The sequence below is a fragment of the Anthonomus grandis genome, chromosome 21, assembly GCF_022605725.1.
Source record: "Anthonomus grandis grandis chromosome 21, icAntGran1.3, whole genome shotgun sequence".
NCBI lineage: Eukaryota > Metazoa > Arthropoda > Insecta > Coleoptera > Curculionidae > Anthonomus > Anthonomus grandis.
In genome coordinates this window covers 1,188,590-1,208,945 of record NC_065566.1, presented here as the reverse complement: position 1 = coordinate 1,208,945, position 20,356 = coordinate 1,188,590, and the positions used below count along the sequence as shown (strand labels likewise).

Here is a 20,356-nt window from a genome sequence, read left to right as displayed (position 1 = left end):
TACATCCCATGGAGAAATGAAGTGGATGAAGTTGAAAATGACAACATTGATCAACAGACCATATACAAAGATCGATACCAAGAGATTGTTGCAAATCGACAAAAGTTCAATGTCTTAGATGAACAGGTAATCGACGAAGCCCTGAAACTTGCCGAAGACCGATCAAATCAATTAGACGATGGTGGATTCGGTGGAGAAATCGATGATGAGTTTATGCCTTATGGACTAGACAACCCCATTTATGATCCATTCAATCACATCATCGATAAGAAAGACGACGAAGCGCCAGTAAAACATATCGCTTTCCCAACGCCTCATCAGATAAGCGATTCAGAGTATGAAGCCCTCATAAGCAAACTGAATCACAAGCAGTATCAGTTCCTTAATGTCGTTCAAGACAGTCTAATTGAAGGGGAAACTTTCTACTGCACACTTAGTGGTCCAGCAGGTACAGGCAAAAGTCACCTGATTACGGCAATAACCCAGTCGTTATTGCGCCATTTCAACTCAATACCGGGAAATAATCCTGAAAGTTTAAAAGTGTTACTTTGTGCGCCTACAGGTAAAGCGGCATTTAATATCGGAGGTATAACCTTACATGCGGCATTATCGTTACCCGTTAGTCAGTATGGTGAAGAACTAATTCCGTTACACCATGACACCGTTAATACTATTTATTGTAATTTGTGTGACTTAAAATTAATTATTGTAGATGAATATTCCATGGTTGGCGCCAGATTGTTTGACCATATTAACAGTAGATTGCAGCAAATCTTTAAATCTGACGCCATCTTTGGAAATATTTCAATAATTTTATGCGGCGATAATCGTCAATTACCCCCAGTAAGGGATATGTATATTTTTTGCCCGGTAAAAACAAATCCGTATAAAGAATTATGCGGGACGTATCTGTGGGATCATTTTAAATATTTTGAACTTTCAGAAATAATGAGACAGAGTGAAGATAAGTCTTTTGCAGTTGCCCTCAATAATATGGCGTTTGGTAAAATGACCGACGAAGATGTGCAATTGATCAAGTCCAGGGAAGTCGACAGTATTGACCAGATTCCTGAAGACACTATGCATTTATTTTGCACCAATGCAGAAGTAGATGCATTCAATGAAATGAAACTGTCTACATTTAAAACCGAGCGAGCCGTAAGTCAAGCCAGAGACGTTATCAAAGGGAGTTGCTCAGAACGACTAAAAAATTTATTTCTGGAACACGCAAAAAGCTTAAAAAAGGGGGAGAGTTTTGGCCTAATGTTAAATTTAATATTGCAGGTAGATGCCAAATATATGATTTCAATGAATGTGGACACCAGTGATGGAATAGTCAATGGTGCAACAGGCATCCTACGTCAAATAGACTATGACCGAAATAAAATTCCATTCAGAGTGTGGATGGAGTTCTTCGATTCCAAGTCAGGCCAGGAATGCCGCAAGAGAAACGAATCCCTTAAGAAGTCTATGGGTGTGTTATACACCTGGACGCCCATAGAAAAAGCTGCACGAGCTATTAAAGTTCAAAAAGGCAGCAATGTTCACGTTGAGCGTCTTCAGTTTCCTCTTGTAATCAGTGAAGGAATTACAATCCACAAGAGTCAAGGTGCCACCTACAAACAGGTGGCTGTTCACGTTGGAAATCGCATGACGAGAACCAGTACCTATGTTGCTTGTAGTCGGGCCACAAAGCTAAGTGGCCTCTACATCATTGGTAACTTTAAGGCCCCCAAACCGGTAACCGAAAAGGATGCCGCTTATAAAGAACTGGTAAATATGCAAGAAAACAAACTTATAACATCCAGGTATGACACTCAGTATCTTAATGATTCTAATGTCAAATACATTATTGCTTATCAAAATGTGCAGAGTCTACCAAAAAATTTTAATTTTATAAAAAATAATCCCATTTTTAAAGACGCACATTTCCTAATTTTTGTTGAAACCTGGTTACTTAAAAAGAAACAAAATTTAAAAATAAATGATTTTGAAGTGTTTGCCAACCTGAATAACGATCAAACTATAAGTAAACCCTTTGGCATAATTTGTTTCAAGAAAAAAAATGTATCAGCAAAAATAAAGTCAGTGAAAAAATACACCAAAGATTTCTGTGGTATAGTGTTTCAAGCAATCACATTTTACTTAAATGAAATTTATGTCATAGCAGTTTATATTCCTCCAAAATTGAGCATTGCACATGCTAAATTTTGTTTGGAGGAGATTATTGATCAACAAAGTGATATCCTAATCATCGGTGATTTTAATCAAGATATTATCAATCAAAATGAAAATGGTTTGAAAAATTGTTTAATATCTAAAGGTTTAAGTTGCAAATTGAGTGTTGGCGAATCAACTACAAAATCAAAAACTCAAATTGATTGGCTTTTTAGTAATTTTAATAATTTGAGTTACAATATTTACAATACTGTGTATAGTCACCATAAATCACTAGTGGTTAGTATTTATGATAAAGGTTTTATTCCCAAGCAGGTAAAAAACGTTGATAAAAATAAACAATCTACAAAAGGCTCTACTGAACTAAAATTTAATACCAAGCAAATGCAAATTTTACCAACACAAAATTCATTGGGTATCTCTACTTACCAAAGTGTAGAAGATAATAATGACAATATGGTAGTAGATATTAGTTCAGATGACGAAAACAACCCCAACTTATTTACTAAACCGCCTGCTTTATTAAATACCGATATGGTATCATGTTATGCAAATAGCATCGTACAGTCATTTTTATGTTTACCTGAATTTCGCTTATCCATTTCAAAGCGAAATACAGCGCTAAACAGTATTCTAAATGATATTATGCTGACCAAAATTAATTCCACATTAAAAGTTCGACAATTGGTGTCTGGTCGAAATGGTGAAAATTTTGCTGTAAATCAACAAATGGACGCTCAATCATTTTGTCAATCTTTAATCAGAAGATTAGATGCAGATGATTTTAGCGTTTTCATAAAAGCTAATGGTCATGAACTTTTAAATTGTCAAAACTGTAATATTAATATGAATGAAAATGAACAATTAATATACACTCATTTTCTTTATTTTCCTGAAAACTGTGGCAATTTAATTGATTTTAATTCAATGTTAATGCTAAAAGACTCTGATAGATTATGCCCATACTGTAACAATAATCTAAAAACACGCTCAGTGGTTATATGCCATAAATATTTGGTAGTATGTCTTCAGAGAATTGGCCCTCAAGGGAATAAGATAAATACCAAATTTTACAATTTTGCCTCTGAAAGTGTTATTTTGGATGATCAAATATTCCGAGTAAAAAGTGTTGTTAAACATCATGGAAACACCATTGGATCTGGTCATTATACATCTATAGTTAATTATAACGATCAATGGTGGAAATGTGATGATAATCGCATAACTAGAATGTCTGGGTTTGATAACACTTTAGAAGATGTATACTTATTGCTCTTAGAAAAATGTTAAATTTTGTTAAAATACTAGGACAAACCTATTTAACATAAACAAAATTACAAATGAGCAAAGCAATATTCAATTAGTATGAGCAGTGAGTTTTGCATTGCAAGCAAATAAAACATCAGTTTACTCACACTTCTAGCTCAACATGCATCCAGGGGTTATCCGGCCCGACTGTAACCAAAACTCTTGACGCACTTAGATTCAGATATTAGGTTATGATCTCCCCCTACCCCCAAAAGATTTCACTATGTGATGTCTTTATATATTAGAGCCATCTTATGCGATAAGTGATTAAACCTAGCTTAATAGCCAATTTGTTATAATGCATGTAATTACTTATTGCAATGGGTGGCGGATTTTTCATTCGGCGAGGCAACTCTTGCTATCGTCTTGAGGTATCAAAAGTCGGAGTATAATGATTAGCGTGTGGTAAATAGTAGATAATTGTAGAAGTGCCTAGTGCTAATGGCATGGCTTACTATTAATCATTCGCTTTCACAATGAAAATCCCTTTTCTAGTTTTATATATATTTTAAATATATATTTAATTATAAAAGTCTCTCTGGGAGAGTAAACTATACAATTTCATATTTATCTGTAAAACATATAATTTTGCTATGTGGTTACTAAGCACAATTAATTCTTTAATTTATATTTTATGGTTTATTTTCAATGTGATATGGAAATGTATGGTTTATCTGTAAAATAGCAAATCAACAGACCATGTCTGTTTTGTTTAAATATGCTATATTAATTTAAAACAGCATAACCTCGTAAAATCAGTTTTCGTTATAAATGTTCATGATATAAATATGAGATATTATTATGTTAATTTATTAAGAATTTTTTAGAGAAAGTTGATGTAATTAATTCGCGATTTACAAAAAACTGATTTTCGCTCTGACAAGTGCCTCTCAAGTCCTGGATGATTCTTAAACAAATAAAATTCCTTTTTTAGCAACATTATCTTCTGATTGTGACAAATGTTTTGTCATAGTAATTTAATATTTATTTTTTTTTAACCATACAATCTTTTTTATATTGTATTTAGGAAATTAAGATTGATGACTATATTACTACTTTGGTACCGCTCTTTCCAGAAACGGACTTCCAATCTGTGGAGAATATAGGTATAACATTGATTTCATATCATTTTTTTTAAATAAATTATCTAATTATGCCTTTTATTACAGAAAAAATAACCTAACGAGAAAAGTATATGCCCTATGCCCACCTCCTCAACCCAATCCAACCCAACTCAGCCCAACCCAACCCAATCCAACCTGTGGAGAATATAGGTATAACATTGCTTTCATATCATTTTTTTAAATAAATTATCTAATTATGCCTTTTATTACAGAAAAAATAACATAACGAGAAAAGTATATGCTCTATGCCCGCCTCCTCGACACCCTGCATGGGAGAGCAGAAGAACTTATTAACAATATTAGTGTTTTCTGAAGAGAAAAATAAAATGTAATAAAAAAATGTTATAATTCTATATATTTTTATAGTTACGTTTATCATTGTTACCGTGATAATTATCCTCTAATTCCTTTTAGTTTTTTAATCAGTCAGATTTTATAGTGTGACCATAATAAATTAAGATTTATATGCTAAATTTTGTGTTAATTTCTTAAAAGAGGCATAATATCTTTGGATAATCATGTGTCAATAATTTATATATTACTATTAACATAATAACTAAACAAGTAGAGTTCTATGAAATTCTTGGTTGAAATATATAAACTGTTTAATAAATTACCAACACATTTCTTACTAGTAATAATTAAAATTATATATAAAAATTCTCCACTTGCTTATAACAAGGAAAATTTTATTTGATTGAATTTTCGATATTTGTTAATGTGAAATTGACAGCTTTAATCATCATTTGAAGTATATTCTCCTTTTTTATTATTTTAACAGTAAATCCAAGATTTTAATTTTCTGCCAACATATATGGGCTGATATTAGAGATATATGTTGCCTGAATTTTCAGGTTTAAGGTGGCCCTAGACTGGAATATTTGAGAGCGATGAATGTATGACTATAGGATGTATGTAAAGTTCAGTGCAACGATATATTAGAATGGTCACCTGTCAAAACACCAGCATTCCACCTGCCAAACAATGTCATCCACCTTCTATTTACATTGTTTGAGAAGTAAAATGCTGGTGTTTTGACGGGTGACCATTCTAATATATCGTTGCACTGGACTTTATATAGGAGCGTTTTTGTTGGAGTAACATAAATGTGCATTACAGTAACATATATTTCTATTTTTAGTTTGATTTAATGAGCGACATACAAGTATAACACAAATATACCCTAGTCTATGGCCATCTGTTAGCATATTATGATATACATTAAAAAAACCCTTTTACACTTTTCTCAAAAGATCACATTCACTTTTAGTATTATACAGGCAATCCAGTACACAGAATATCCAATCTATTCATATATTTTATAGTTTTTTAATAAGACAACAATACTTATATCAAATGTTTATAATATATTTATAAAAAAAAAATATAATTCAAAAAAATAAAAATTAATATTTTCCCCTGCCCCGACCACGGTAAGGCAAACCTCCTCTATTGGTTTGCCTTAAAATAGCGCTGGCCACCGCGTTTGTTACGGCCGACAATAGCGTTTCTAAAAGAAAAAAAACATATAACAAACTTAAATACAATATAAAAACGTTATATATTACTCTGTTGGTGGAGATTGACGCGCTCTCTACGCCTCTCAATCCTGCTATTTCTCGCTCTCCATCTCCTCCCTCTATTATTGTAATTTTCTTCTGTAACGAAATAAAGAATTTTAATGTTTTCCGCGGGAATTAGAAAGAAAATAAAAAATAGCAATATCTCAGTGAATTTTATACTTACTATTAATACCGCGTTGGGAGGAGTCGGTGGGTCGGGAGGATTCGGTGGGGCGGGAGGATTCGGTGGGTCGGGAGGATTCGGTGGGGCGGGAGGATTCGGTGGGTCGGGAGGATTCGGTGGGTCGGGAGGATTCGGTGGGTTGGATTGGGTAGGGAGGTTTTGGTTGGGTTGGGTTGGGTTGAGGTTCCGACTATTCGATAAAATATAACGAACAACTAATTCAAAATATAATCTAAATAAATTCTTACCGGTACACACTCAATGATCGCCTGTAGGCTTTCGGCCATTGCGTCAACATCCATTGTGTTCGCTTGCATGGTACGAAATGAACCAAAATAAAATTCAAACAATGGTTGTTAGGAACGCTGTTTGTATCGTTCAACTATAGTTACTGTTTGTATTGTATTATTTCTAAGAGACCATTAAATCAAATAATCATTTTGACGTGAAAAATGCCGTTTTTTTGAAATGTCAGTGTGTTTATACCGGGGTGAATCAAAATGAAATTTGTCCTATTATTTTATTAAAAATATTCGAATATATACGCGGGTCAGTCGTAATGATCTATTTAATTTAAAACATGGATTTAGATATTAGGTGAGTTTTATACTATTGAGTTTATTGAAAATAAATGTTAATAATTCTTAAACATTGGTTTTGGGATATAAATAAAAAATTTTCGAAATTATTAATTTTTAAGGTTAGACAAGTATTATAACTTTTTTGTTTTTTGTGCGATTTGGTTGAAATTTGGTACCTAGGGTTTATTTCGGATAGGATTAATAAATTTTGACAGATATTTGACATGACTATGTTTTAAGGTCACGTGACTATCAAAACTTTCTTCCTATTTGTCCGATTTGATTGAAATTTGGTATTTGGGGTTTATTTAGGATGCAATTATTAATTTTTGACAGATATTTGACATTTGACTTCCGGGTTACGTGACTATTAAAGCTTTTTTGCTATGAGTCCGATTGGGTTCAAATTTGGTATTTGGGCTTTATTTAGGATGAAATTACTATTTTTGAGAGATATTTGACATTTGAGGTTCGGGTCACGTGACACTGTAACTCTTTTGCTATTGATCCGATTGGGTTGAAATTTGGTATTTGGGGTTGATTTAGGATGCAATTAATAAATGTTGACTGATATTTGACATTTGAGGTCCAGGTCACGTGACACTGTAACTCTTTTGCTATTAATCCGATTGGGTTGAAATTTGGTATTTAGAGTTTATTTAGGATGCAATTAATAAACGTTAACAGATATTTGACATAATAACACATTATATTGACATACAACGCGACTATATAACACATTATGGTTCTTTGAAGCATGATACCCCAACAACTGGTCCTCTTTTTCCTTGGCAGATAAACCTTAGCCCCCCCCGACTGACCAGACTTAAGTACACCTGATAATTTGCGATTTTTTTTAAGAAATCCTTTAAGGCCCATCACTGACAAGTCCTAAAGGTTCCAAACTGGTCCCCACGGACCAAAAGTATAGGAGCGAAGCGACTATACTTGTTATATAGTCGCAGACTATATTATGCACGCCACGTCGGGCCCGAAAAATCGTGTTTTTTTGGAAATAAAAATTCATATCTTTGGCTGTATGGCTAGCGAAACGATGAAATTTGGCATAGGGTCTCTCAATACATTGGGAATGATGGATCCGTAAACGAATTTTTTTTCGGGTACTATCAAACGGAGCGGTACTGTCTCAAAGTCAAAAATTCGTAAAAAAACGGGTCAAAATTCATTTTTGCACGAGATCTCAATTTTAACGCTGTCAAAAAAATTGAAATTTTTAGGCATAAAAGACTTTATAGTAATTCATGTCTGTATACTTTTTGGGCCCGATCGGTATACAGGGTGAGTTGTTATAAGCGAACAAAAGTGACTAAAAAAAAAATTCAAACTTCTCCAGAGGCTAAAAAAAAATTTTTATAAAAAAAGTGTTTCGGCGAAAAGACTTCATTTTATAAGAGATTTGACATACTTGGAGCTTTTTTTTGTAAAAAATTTATTTTACGAGTTCTGGCATTTCCAGTTTTTTGGGATTTTCCGTCAAACGATACTTATTTTGGGAAATTCTTTTTTTTCAAAAAATAACTTCATCCTTTACCTTTCATATGCCATATAACCGAAATTTTTGGGAACCATACAGGGCGAGCAATAATGAACTTTACCCATGAAGGTCCGACCCGAAAATCACATTTTATTTAATAACTTTTTAGTGGTTGCACCTGGACAATTTATATTCTCAGGCATTAAATACTTTAATAACCCCATTATTTGTGTAAAATTACAATCTTCCAACTTTAATAGGTTCTGAGCAATTCGAATTTTCGCGTTTAATTCATTTGCCGCGTCCCTGTACATGGTGAAAAGATGAAACAACATCCAAAGGATCCGAAATTTTGTTTTACAACACATACTAAAATTTCAGGGTTCCAGCGATAGTACAAGTACCCGAAAAATGCGATTTTATGAAAAAAGTCCATTTTTTTGCGTTTTTGCAGGTAATTGGAGGTGTCAACCTAAACTCTGATGAAATGGCTAGTGGAAACAATACTTTGACGCATTGTGGTTACAAATTTTTTGCTCGTGACAGGTGGCCGGGACTTGGTTGGGTTTTTTGTAAAATTATGAATGAAAATGAACCGGAAACGATCAGGGAAAGGAAGCACCGAATCAGAAAATGAATGGGCTTTCCGAATCTGTGCATATCAATTGGGGAAATTGTGTATTGCGGCCAGGAAAATTCGGCAAACATTTTGACGTCTTCGAAAAATGCCGTTTTTTTGAAATGTCAGTGTCTTTATACCGGGGTGAGACGAAATGAAATTTGCCCGATTATTTTATTAAAATTATTCGAATATATACACGGGTCAGTCGTAATGATCTATTTAATTTAAAATAAAAATTTAGATATTTGGTGAGTTTTTACTATTTAGTTTATTATTAATAAATGTTAACAATTCTTAAACATTGCTTTTGGGATATAAATAAAATTTTTTTGAAATTATTGATTTTTAAGGTTAGTCGAGTATCATAACTTTTTTGGTATTGGTGCGATTTGGTTGAAATTTGGTACCTAGTACCTATTTCGGATAAGATTAATAAATTTTTACAGATATTTGACATGACTATGTTTTAAGGTCACGTGACTACCTTAACTTTTCTCCTATTTGTCCGATTTGATTGAAATTTGGTATTTGGGGTTTATTTAGGATGCAATTATTAATTTTTCACAGATATTTGACATTTGACTTCCAGGTCACGTGACTATTGTAACTTTTTTGCTATTGGTCCGATTGGGTTCAAATTTGGTATTTGGGCTTTATTTAGAATGCAATTATTAATTTTTGACAGATATTTGACATTTGACTTCCGGGTCACGTGACTATTGTAACTTTTTTGCTATGAGTCTGATTGGGTTCAAATTTGATATTTGTGCTTTATTTAGGATACAATTAATAAATTTTAACAGATAATTGACATATTGAATGTTAAAGTCACGTGACTTCCATAACTTATTTGCTATTGTTCCGATTGGGTTGAAATTTAGTATTTAGGCTTTATATAGGATGCAAGTAATAAATTTTGACAGAAATTTGACATGTTGAATTTTTTAAGTCACGTGACTTCCATAACTTTTTTGCTATTGATCCGATTGGGTTCAAATTTGGAATTTGGGGTTTATTTAGGATGCAATTGTTGATTTTTTACAAAATTTTAAAATATTGAGTTCTAGGGTCACGTGACTATCAAAATTTCCTATTTGATTGAAATTTACTATTAGATGATATTTATATATTTATAGATAATATTTTGTATTACCCTATTCCTTTTATCTTAATTAGTTAAATTATTTCTTAAATTTGCCTTTTTAAAAAACATTAAAAAATCATCGGTTCGAATACATAGGCTTTAAAGGGAACTTATCTTCTTTCATAATATTGTAGCATTATTATAGATTTTGAAAAATTTTGTCATAAAGCTTTTTCATTACTTTTTGAATGGTCTTTAGCCAGAAAAAAGAAATTTTGAATTTGGAGCATGTTTTGAAAAATTTTCATTTTGGGCCGGATTTTGTTCGAAAATCGATAAATGCAAATAAATAGGTTTTCTGTTCATTTTAGAGTCAAATCGATAATAACCTTTTTAAAAGGTATCCTGGAGTAGTACAAGATAGAAAAATAAAAAATTGAAATTTTTCCATAGGGCTCTTGATATTTCGATATTTATGTTTAATAGTTTTTTACAATTTTCTCCGATTCTGTGATAGCTATAATCAATTCGTTTTAACATTCGGATACCTCGTAATATTCCCGAAAACTTTTGTTTAAGACAAAAAGTTGTCAGAGTTATAGTTTATTTAGAAAAAAATAAAAACCATTTTTTCACAATTTTTCATGGCTATACCCCTTTCGATTTTGGAGCAAAAAAAAATTTTTTTTTTCTTGGGTTTTTTTTACTTGAAATTGCCATCATAGGGCTTACATTATGATTTGTCGATTATAATTTTAACAAAAAAAAATGGTACCGTGGGAAAAAACGAGTTTTCTTTTATTTTTTTTCACATTTTTATTAATATCTCGACTTCTATAGCTTCGATTCAATTCGTTGATGGTTTCTATTATTCCTTATTCTTCTCCTGTTAATTTTTTTAATATTTTATTACAATTGCCTTTCGAAATAAAACTGAAAAATTTTAAAAATCGACGTAAATACATAGACTCTTATGGGACCTAATTTTACCTTTATATTGTGCCACTCGTATAAATCGTGGAAATTTTTGTTATTAGGCTTTTTTACTAGTTTTTGAATGGTCTTTAACCAGAAAAAAGAAATTTTGAATTCGGAGCATATTTTGAAAAAATTGTCATTTTGACCCCGGATTTTGTACGAAAATCGAAAAATGCAAAGAAATAGGTTTTCCGTTCATTTTAGAGTCAAATTGGTAATAATCTTTTTTAAAGATACTCTGAAGTAGTACAGGATAGAAAAATAAAAAATTAAAATTTTTCCATAGGGTTCTTGATAATTCGATATTTATGTTTAATAGTTTTTTCCAATTTTCTCTGATTGTATAATAGCTAGAACCGATTCGTTTTAACGCACGGATACCTCGTAATATTTCCGAAAACTTTTGTTTAAGACAAACAGTTGTCAAAGTTATATTTTATTTATAAAAAAATAAAAACCATTTTTTTTAAATTTTTCGTGGGTATACCCCTTTCGATTTTCGACCAAAAAAAAAAAATTTTTTTTCTTGGGTTTTTTTTGTGAAAATTACAAGTTTAGGGCTAAAACTAAAATTTATCATAAATTATTTTAAGAAAAAAAATTATACCGTGGGAAAAAACCAGTTTTCTTTTGTTTTTCCCACATTTTTACTAATATCTCGACTTCTATAGCTTCGATTCAATTCGTTGATGCTTTCTTTTATTTCTAATTCTCCTCCTGTCAATTCTTTTGATATTTTATTACTATTACATTTTAAAATAAAAAGAAAAATTAAAACAAATCGACGTAAAATCCTGTTTGTTCTATTTCAATAAATAGACCCTTATGGGAACTTTTTTCTGAATTTGGTATTTTTGGTTTATTTAGGATACAACTAATAAATTATGACAGATAACTGACATTTGAGTTTCAGCCTAGGTCACGTGACTACCGTAACTTTTTTGCTATTGGTCCGAGTCTGTTCGAATTTGGTATTCAGGCTTTATTTAGAATACAATTAATATACTTTCACAGATATTTGAAATATAAGACAGTATATCGACACACAACGCGACTATATAACAAATTATGGTTCTTTGAAGCATGATACCCCAACCACTGGTCATCTCTTTCCTTGGCATATAAACGTTGGTACACCTGATAATTTTTGTTTTGTTTTAAGAAATCCTTTAAGGCCCATCACTGACAAGTCCTAAAGGTTCCAAACTGGTCCCCACGGACCAAAAGTATAGGAGCGAAGCGACTATACTTGTTATATAGGAGCGTCTGCGACTATATTATGCACGCGAGGTCGGGCCCGAAAAATCGTGTTTTTTTGGAAATAAAAATTCATATCTTTGGCTGTATGGCTAGCGAAATGATGAAATTTGGCATAGAGTCTCTCAATACATTGGGAATGATGGATCCGTAAACGAATTTTTTTTCCGGTACCACCAAACGGAGCGGTACTGTCTCAAAGTCAAAAATTCGTAAAAAAATTGGTAAAAATCGAGTTGCTCACGAGATCTGAATTTTAAAGCGTTTAATCGAGCTGAAATTTTCAGGATATATGGGTTCTTGGGGCTTACGTGTCTGTATACTTTTTGAGCCCGATCGGTATACAGGGTGAGTTGTTATAAGCAAACAAAAGTGACTAAAAAAAAAATTTAAACTTCTCCAGAGGCTAAAAAAAAATTTTTATAAAAAAAGTGTTTTGGCGAAAAGACTTCGTTTTATAAGAGATTTGACATACTTGGAGCTTTTTTTTGTAAAAAATTTATTTTACGAGTTCTGGCATTTTCAGTTGTTTGGGATTTCTCGCCAAACGATACTTATTTTGGGAATTTTTTTTTTTCAAAAAATAACATCATCTTTTACCTTTCATATGCCATATAACCGAAATTTTTGGGAACCATACAGGGCGAGCAATAATGAACAATAATGAATTACCCATGAAGGTCCGACCTGAAAATCACATTTTATTTAATAACTTTTTCGTGGTGGCACCTGGACCATTTATATTCTCAGGGATTAAATACTTTAATAACCCGATTATTTGTGTAAAATTACAATCTTCCAACTTTAATAGGTTCTGAGCAATTTGAATTTTCGCGTTTAATTCATTTGTCACGTCCCTGTACATGGTGAAAAGATCAAACAACATCTAACGGATCCGAAATTTTGTTTTACAAAACATACTAAAATTTCAAGGTTCCAGCGATAGTACAAGTACCCGAAAAATGCGATTTTATGAAAAAAGTCCATTTTTTTGCGTTTTTGCAGGTAATTGGAGGTGTCAACCTAAACTCTGATGAAATGGCTGGTGGGAACAATACTTTGACGCATGGTGGGTACAAATTTTTTGCTCGTGACAGGTGGCCGGGACTTGGTTGGGTTTTTTGTAAAATTATGAATGAAAATGAACCGGAAACGATCAGGGAAAGGAAGCACTGAATCAGAAAATGAATTGGCTTTCCGAATCTGTGCATATCAATTGGGGAAATTGTGTATTGCGGCCAGGAAAATTCGGCAAACATTTTGACGTCTTCGAAAAATGCCGTTTTTTTGAAATGTCAGTGGTTTTATACCGGGGTGAGACGAAATGAAATTTGCCCTATTATTTTACTAAAATTATTCGAATATATACACGGGTCAGTCGTAATGATCTATTTAATTTAAAATAAGAATTTAGATATTTGGTGAGTTTTTACTATTTAGTTTATTATTAATAAATGTTAACAATTCTTAAACATTGCTTTTGGGTTATAAATAAAATTTTTTTGAAATTATTGATTTTTAAGGTTAGTCGAGTATCATAACTTTTTTGGTATTGGTGCGATTTGGTTGAAATTTGGTACCTAGTACCTATTTCGAATAAGATTAATAAATTTTTACAGATATTTGACATGACTATGTTTTAGGGTCACGTGACTACCTTAACTTTCTTCCTATTTATCCGATTTGATTGAAATTTGGTATTTGGGCTTTAATTAGGATGCAATTATTAATTTTTCACAGATATTTGACATTTGACTTCCAGGTCACGTGACTATCGTAACTTTTTTGCTATTGGTCTGATTGGGTTCAAATTTGGTATTTGGGCTTTATTTAGGATGCAGTTATTAATTTTTGACAGATATTTGACATTTGACTTCCGGGTCACGTGACTATTGTAACTTTTTTGCTATGAGTCCGATTGGGTTCAAATTTGGTATTTATGCTTTATTTAGGACACAATTAATAAATTTTAACAGATAATTGACATATTGAATGTTAAAGTCGCGTGACTTCCATAACTTATTTGCTATTGTTCCGATTGGGTTGAAATTTAGTATTTAGGCTTTATATAGGATGCAAGTAATAAATTTTGACAGAAATTTGACATGTTGAATTTTTTAAGTCACGTGACTTCCATAACTTTTTTGCTATTGATCCGATTGGGTTCAAATTTGGAATTTGGGGTTTATTTAGGATGCAATTGTTGATTTTTTACAAAATTTTAAATTATTAAGTTCTAGGATCACGTGACTATCAAAATTTCCTATTTGATTAAAATCTGCTATTAGATAATATGTATATATTTTTAGATAATATTTTGTATTACCCTATTCCTTTTATCTTAATTAGTTAAATTATTTCTTAAATTTACCTTTCAAAAAAAAATAAAAAAATCATCGGTTCGAATACATAGGCTTTAAAGGGAACTTATCTTCTTTCATAATATTGTAGCATTATTATTAGATTTTGAAAATTTTTGTCATTAAGCTTTTTCATTACTTTTTGAATGGTCTTTAGCCAGAAAAAAGAAATTTTGAATTTGGAGCATGTTTTAAAAAAAATTTCATTTTGGGCCGGATTTTGTTTGAAAATCGATAAATGCAAATAAATAGGTTTTCTGTTCATTTTAGAGTCAAATCGATAATAACCTTTTTGAAAGGTATCCTAAAGTAGTACAAGATAGAAAAATAAAAAAATGAAATCTTTCCATAGGGCTCTTGATAATTCGATATTTATGATTTATAGTTTTTTACAATTTTCTCCGAATCTGTGATAGCTATAATCAATTAGTTTTAACATTCGAATACCTCGTAATATTCCCTAGAACTTTTGTTTAAGACAAAAAGTTCAGAGTTATAGTTTATTTAGAAAAAAATAAAAACCATTTAATCACAATTTTTCATGGCTATACCCCTTTCGATTTTGGAGCAAAAAAAAAATTTTTTTTCTTGGGTTTTTTTTAATGAATATTGCCAACTTAGGGCTTACATTATAATTTGTCAGTTATCATTTTAGGAAAAAGAATGCTACCGTGGAAAAAAACGAGTTTTCTTTTATTTTTTTTCACATTTTTACTAATATCTCGACTTCTATAGCTTCGATTCAATTCGTTGATGGTTTTTATTATTCCTTATTCTCCTCCTGTTAATTCTTTTTATATTTTATTACAATTGCCTTTCGAAATAAAACTGAAAAATTAAAAAAATCGACGTAAAATCCCGGTTGTCTTATCCCTCATAGGCTCTTATGGAATCTAATTTTTCCCTTTATATTATGGCACTCGTATAAATCGTGGAAGATTTTGTCATAAAGCTTTTTTATTAGTTTTTGAATGGTCTTTAACCAGAAAAAAGAAATTTTGAATTCGGAGCATATTTTGGATAAATGGTCATTTTGACCCCGGATTTTGTTCGAAAATCGAAAAATGCAGAGAAATAGGTTTTCCCTTCATTTTAGAGTCAAATTGGTAATAATCTTTTTTAAAGATACTCTGAAGTAGTACAGGTTAGAAAAATAAAAAATTGAAATTTTTCCATAGGGCTCTTGATAATTCGATATTTATGTTTAATAGTTTTTTCTAATTTTCTCCGATTGTATAATAGCTAGAACCGATTCGTTTTGACAGGCGAATACCTCTTAATATAGCGAAGAACTCTTATTTAATACAAGAAGTTGTCAGATTTATAGTTTATTTATAAAAAAATAAAAACCATTTTTCGCAATTTTTCATGGCTATACACCCCTTTCGATTTTCGACCAAAAAAAAAAATTTTTTTCTTGGGTTTTTTTAGTGAAAATTGCCAGTTTAGGGCTAAATCTAAAATTTGTCAATAATTATTTTAAGAAAAAGAAATGATACCGTGGGAAAAAAACAGTTTTCTTTTGTTTTTCCTACATTTTTACTAATATCTCGGCGTCTATAGCTTCGATTCGATTCGGTGATGGTTTCTTTTATTTCTTATTCTCCTCCTGTCAATTCTTTTGATATTTGATTACTATTATATTTCAAAACAAAAAGGAAAATTAAAACAAATCGACGTAAAATCCCTGTTTGTTCTATTTCAATAAATAGACCCTTATGGGAACTTCTCTCTGAATTTGGTATTTATGGTTTCTTTAGGATACAAGGAATAAATTATGACAGATAACTGACATTTGAGTCAGCCTAGGTCACATGACTACCGTAACTTTTTTGCTATTGGTCCGATTCTGTTCGAATTTGGTATTCAGGCTTTATTTAGAATACAATTAATATACTTCGACAGATATTTGAAATATAAGATAGTATACTAACACAACGCGACTATATAACAAATTATGGTTCTTTGAAGCATGATACCCCAACCACTGGTCATCTCTTTCCTTGGCATATAAACGTTGGTACACTTGATAATTTTTGTGTTTTTTTTAAGAATTCCTTTATAGCCATTCACATACAAGACTTAAAGGTTCCAAACTGGTCCCCACGGACCAAAAGTATAGGAGCGAAGCAACTATACTTGTTATATAGTCGCAGACTATATTATGCACGCGAGGTCGGGCCCGAAAAATCGTGTTTTTTTGGAAATAAAAATTCATATCTTTGGCTGTATGGTTAGCGAAACGATGAAATTTGGCATAGGGTCTCTCAATACATTGAGAATGATGGATCCGTAAACGATTTTTTTTTCCGGTACCACCAAACGGAGCGGTACTGTCTCAAAGTCAAAAATTCGTAAAAAAACGGGTCAAATTCCTTTCAGACGCGAGAACTCAAATAAAAAGCCTTTAAAAAACTTTAAATTTTTAGGACATAAGGGTCGGTGGGGGCTTAAGAACTGTATACTTTTTGGGCCAGATCGGTATACAGGGTGAGTTGTTATAAGCGAACAAAAGTGACTAAAAAAAAAATTCAAACTTCTCCAGAGGCTAAAAAAAAATTTTTATAAAAAAAGTGTTTCGGCGAAAAGACTTCGTTTTATAAGAGATTTGACATACTTGGAGCTTTTTTTTGTAAAAAATTTATTTTACGAGTTCTGGCATTTTCAGTTTTTTGGGATTTTCCGCCAAACGATACTTATTTTGGGAAAATTTTTTTTTTCAAAAAATAACTTCATCCTTTACCTTTCATATGCCATATAACCGAAATTTTTGGGAACCATACAGGGCGAGCAATAATGAACTTTACCCATGAAGGTCCGACCTGAAAATCACATTTTATTTAATAACTTTTTAGTGGTGGCACCTGGACCATTTATATTCTCAGGCATTAAATACTTTAATAACCTCATTATTTATGTAAAATTACAATCTTCCAACTTTAATAGGTTCTGAGCAATTCGAATTTTCGCGTTTAATTCATTTGCCGCGTCCCTGTACATGGTGAAAGGATCAAACAATATCTAAAGGATCCGAAATTTTGTTTTACAATACATACTAAAATTTCAGGGTTCCAGCGATAGTACAAGTACCCGAAAAATGCGATTTTATGAAAAAAGTCCATTTTTTTGCGTTTTTGCAGGTAATTGGAGGTGTCAACCTAAACTCTGATGAAATGGCTAGTGGGAACAATACTTTGACGCATGGTGGATACAAATTTTTTGCTCGTGACAGGTGGCCGGGACTTGGTTTGGTTTTTTGTAAAATTATGAATGAAAATGAACCGGAAACGATCAGGGAAAGGAAGCACCGAATCAGAAAATGAATGGGCTTTCCGAATCTGTGCATATCAATTGGGGAAATTGTGTATTGCGGCCAGGAAAATTCGGCAAACATTTTGACGTCTTCGAAAAATGCCGTTTTTTTGAAAAGTCAGTGGTTTTATACCGGGGTGAGACGAAATGAAATTTGCCCGATTATTTTATTAAAATTATTCGAATATATACACGGGTCAGTCGTAATGATCTATTTAATTTAAAATAAAAATTTAGATATTAGGTGAGCTTTTACTATTTAATTTATTATTAATATATGTTAATAATTCTTAAACATTGCTTTTGGGTTATAAATAAAAATTTTTTGAAATTATTGATTTTTAAGGTTAGTCGAGTATCATAACTTTTTTGGTATTGGTGCGATTTGGTTGAAATTTGGTACCTAGTACCTATTTCCGATAAGATTAATAAATTTTTACAGATATTTGACATGACTATGTTTTAAGGTCACGTGACTACCTTAACTTTCTTCCTATTTGTCCGATTTGATTGAAATTTTGTATTTGGGGTTTATTTAGGATGCAATTATGAATTTTTCACAGATATTTGACATTTGACTTCCAGGTCACGTGACTATTGTAACTTTTTTGCTATTGGTCTGATTGGGTTCAAATTTGGTATTTGGGCTTTATTTAGGATGCAATTATTAATTTTTGACAGATATTTGACATTTGACTTCCGGGTCACGTGACTATTGTAACTTTTTTGCTATGAGTCCGATTGGGTTCAAATTTGGTATTTATGCTTTATTTAGGACACAATTAATAAATTTTAACAGATAATTGACAAATTATATTTTAAAGTCACGTGACTTTCATAATTCTTTTGCTATTGATCCGATTGGGTTGAAATTTAGTATTTGGGCTTTATTTAGGATGCCAGTAATACATTTTGACAGAAATTTGACATATTAAATTTTAAAGTCACGTGACTTCCATAACTTTTTTGCTATTGATCCGATTGGGTTCAAATTTGGAATTTGGGGTTTATTTAAGATGCAATTGTTGATTTTTTACAAAATTTTAAAATATTGAGTTCTAGGGTCACGTGACTATCAAAATTTCCTATTTGATTGAAATTGGCTATTAGATGATATGTATATATTTGTAGATAATATTTTGTATTACCCTATTCCTTTTATCTTATTTTGTTAAATTATTTCTTAAATTTGCCTTTAAAAAAAAAATTAAGAAATCATCGGTTCGAATACATAGGCTTTAAAGGGAACTTATGTTCTCTCGTAATATTGTGGCATTATTATAGATTTTGAAAAATTTTGTCATAAAGCTTTTTTATTACTTTTTGAGTGGTCTTTAGCCAGAAAAAAGAAATTTTGAATTTGGAGCATGTTTTGAAAAAATTTTCATTTTGGGCCCGATTTTGTTCGAAAATCGATAAATGCAAATAAATAGGTTTTCTGTTCATTTTAGAGTCAAATCGATAATAACCTTTTTGAAAGGTATCCTGAAGTAGTACAAGATAGAAAAATAAAAAGTTGAAATTTTTCCATAGGGCTCTTGATAATTCGATATTTATGATTAATAGTTTTTTACAATTTTCTCCGAATCTGTGATAGCTATAATCAATTAGTTTTAACATTCAAATACCTCGTAACATTCCCTAGAACTTTTGTTTAAGAGAAAAAGTTGTCAGAGTTATAGTTTATTTAGAAAAAAATAAAAACCATTTTTTCGCAATTTTTCATGGCTATACCCCTTTCGATTTTGGAGCAAAAAAAATTTTTTTTTTCTTGGGTTTTTTTTTCTGGAAATTGCCAACTTAGGACTTACATTATAATTTGTCGGTCATCATTTTAAGAAAAATAAATTATACCGTGTGAAAAAACCAGTTTCCTTTTGTTTTTCCCACATTTTTACTAATATCTCGACTTCTAAAGCTTCGATTCAATTCGTTGATGGTTTCTTTTATTTCTCATTCTCCTCCTGTCAATTCTTTTGATATTTTATTACTATTACTTTTCAAAATAAAAAGAAAAATTAAAACAAATCGACGTAAAATCCCGTTTGTTCTATTTCAATAAATAGACCCTTATGGGAACTTCTCTCTAATTTTGGTATTTATGGTTTATTTAGGATACAACTGATAAATTATGACAGATAACTGACATTTGAGTTTCAGCCCAGGTCACGTGACTACCGTAACTTTTTTGCTATTGGTCCGATTCTGTTGGAATTTGGTACTCAGGCTTAATTTAGAATACAATTAATATATTTTGACAGATATTTGAATTATAAGACAGTATATCGACACACAACGCGACTATATAACA

General features: G+C 31.4%; 1 protein-coding gene and 1 long non-coding RNA gene across 37 annotated transcripts in view; one reads left to right on the top strand and one right to left on the bottom strand.

Moving 5' to 3' along the window:
* LOC126748056 (uncharacterized) overlaps positions 1-20,356 on the top strand; it is a 1,030,708-nt gene that overhangs the window by 176,421 nt on the left and 833,931 nt on the right. For 7 of the 36 annotated variants that reach the window (XR_007664595.1, XR_007664594.1, XR_007664599.1 and 4 more), the window contains exon 2: positions 944-1,773. The exons of 18 other annotated variants lie outside the window; for them this stretch is intronic. Coding sequence is in view for 7 of the 18 variants with exons in the window: in XM_050457042.1 (XP_050312999.1) it covers positions 944-1,808; positions 4,563-4,592; positions 4,656-4,760 (1,000 nt within the window). In the remaining 11 variants the exon portion in view is untranslated. Of the gene's footprint in view, positions 1-943; positions 1,809-4,513; positions 4,593-4,655; positions 4,761-4,822; positions 4,966-20,356 lie in introns of those variants that run through there. 11 more of the 36 variants (XR_007664602.1, XR_007664593.1, XR_007664601.1 and 8 more) reach the window with 7 other exon arrangements.
* On the bottom strand, positions 5,733-6,667 carry LOC126748092 (uncharacterized). The gene is made up of 3 exons (XR_007664630.1): positions 6,605-6,667; positions 6,179-6,268; positions 5,733-6,120 (listed from the first exon to the last, which is right to left on the bottom strand). It is a non-coding gene; the product is annotated as an uncharacterized LOC126748092 (long non-coding RNA).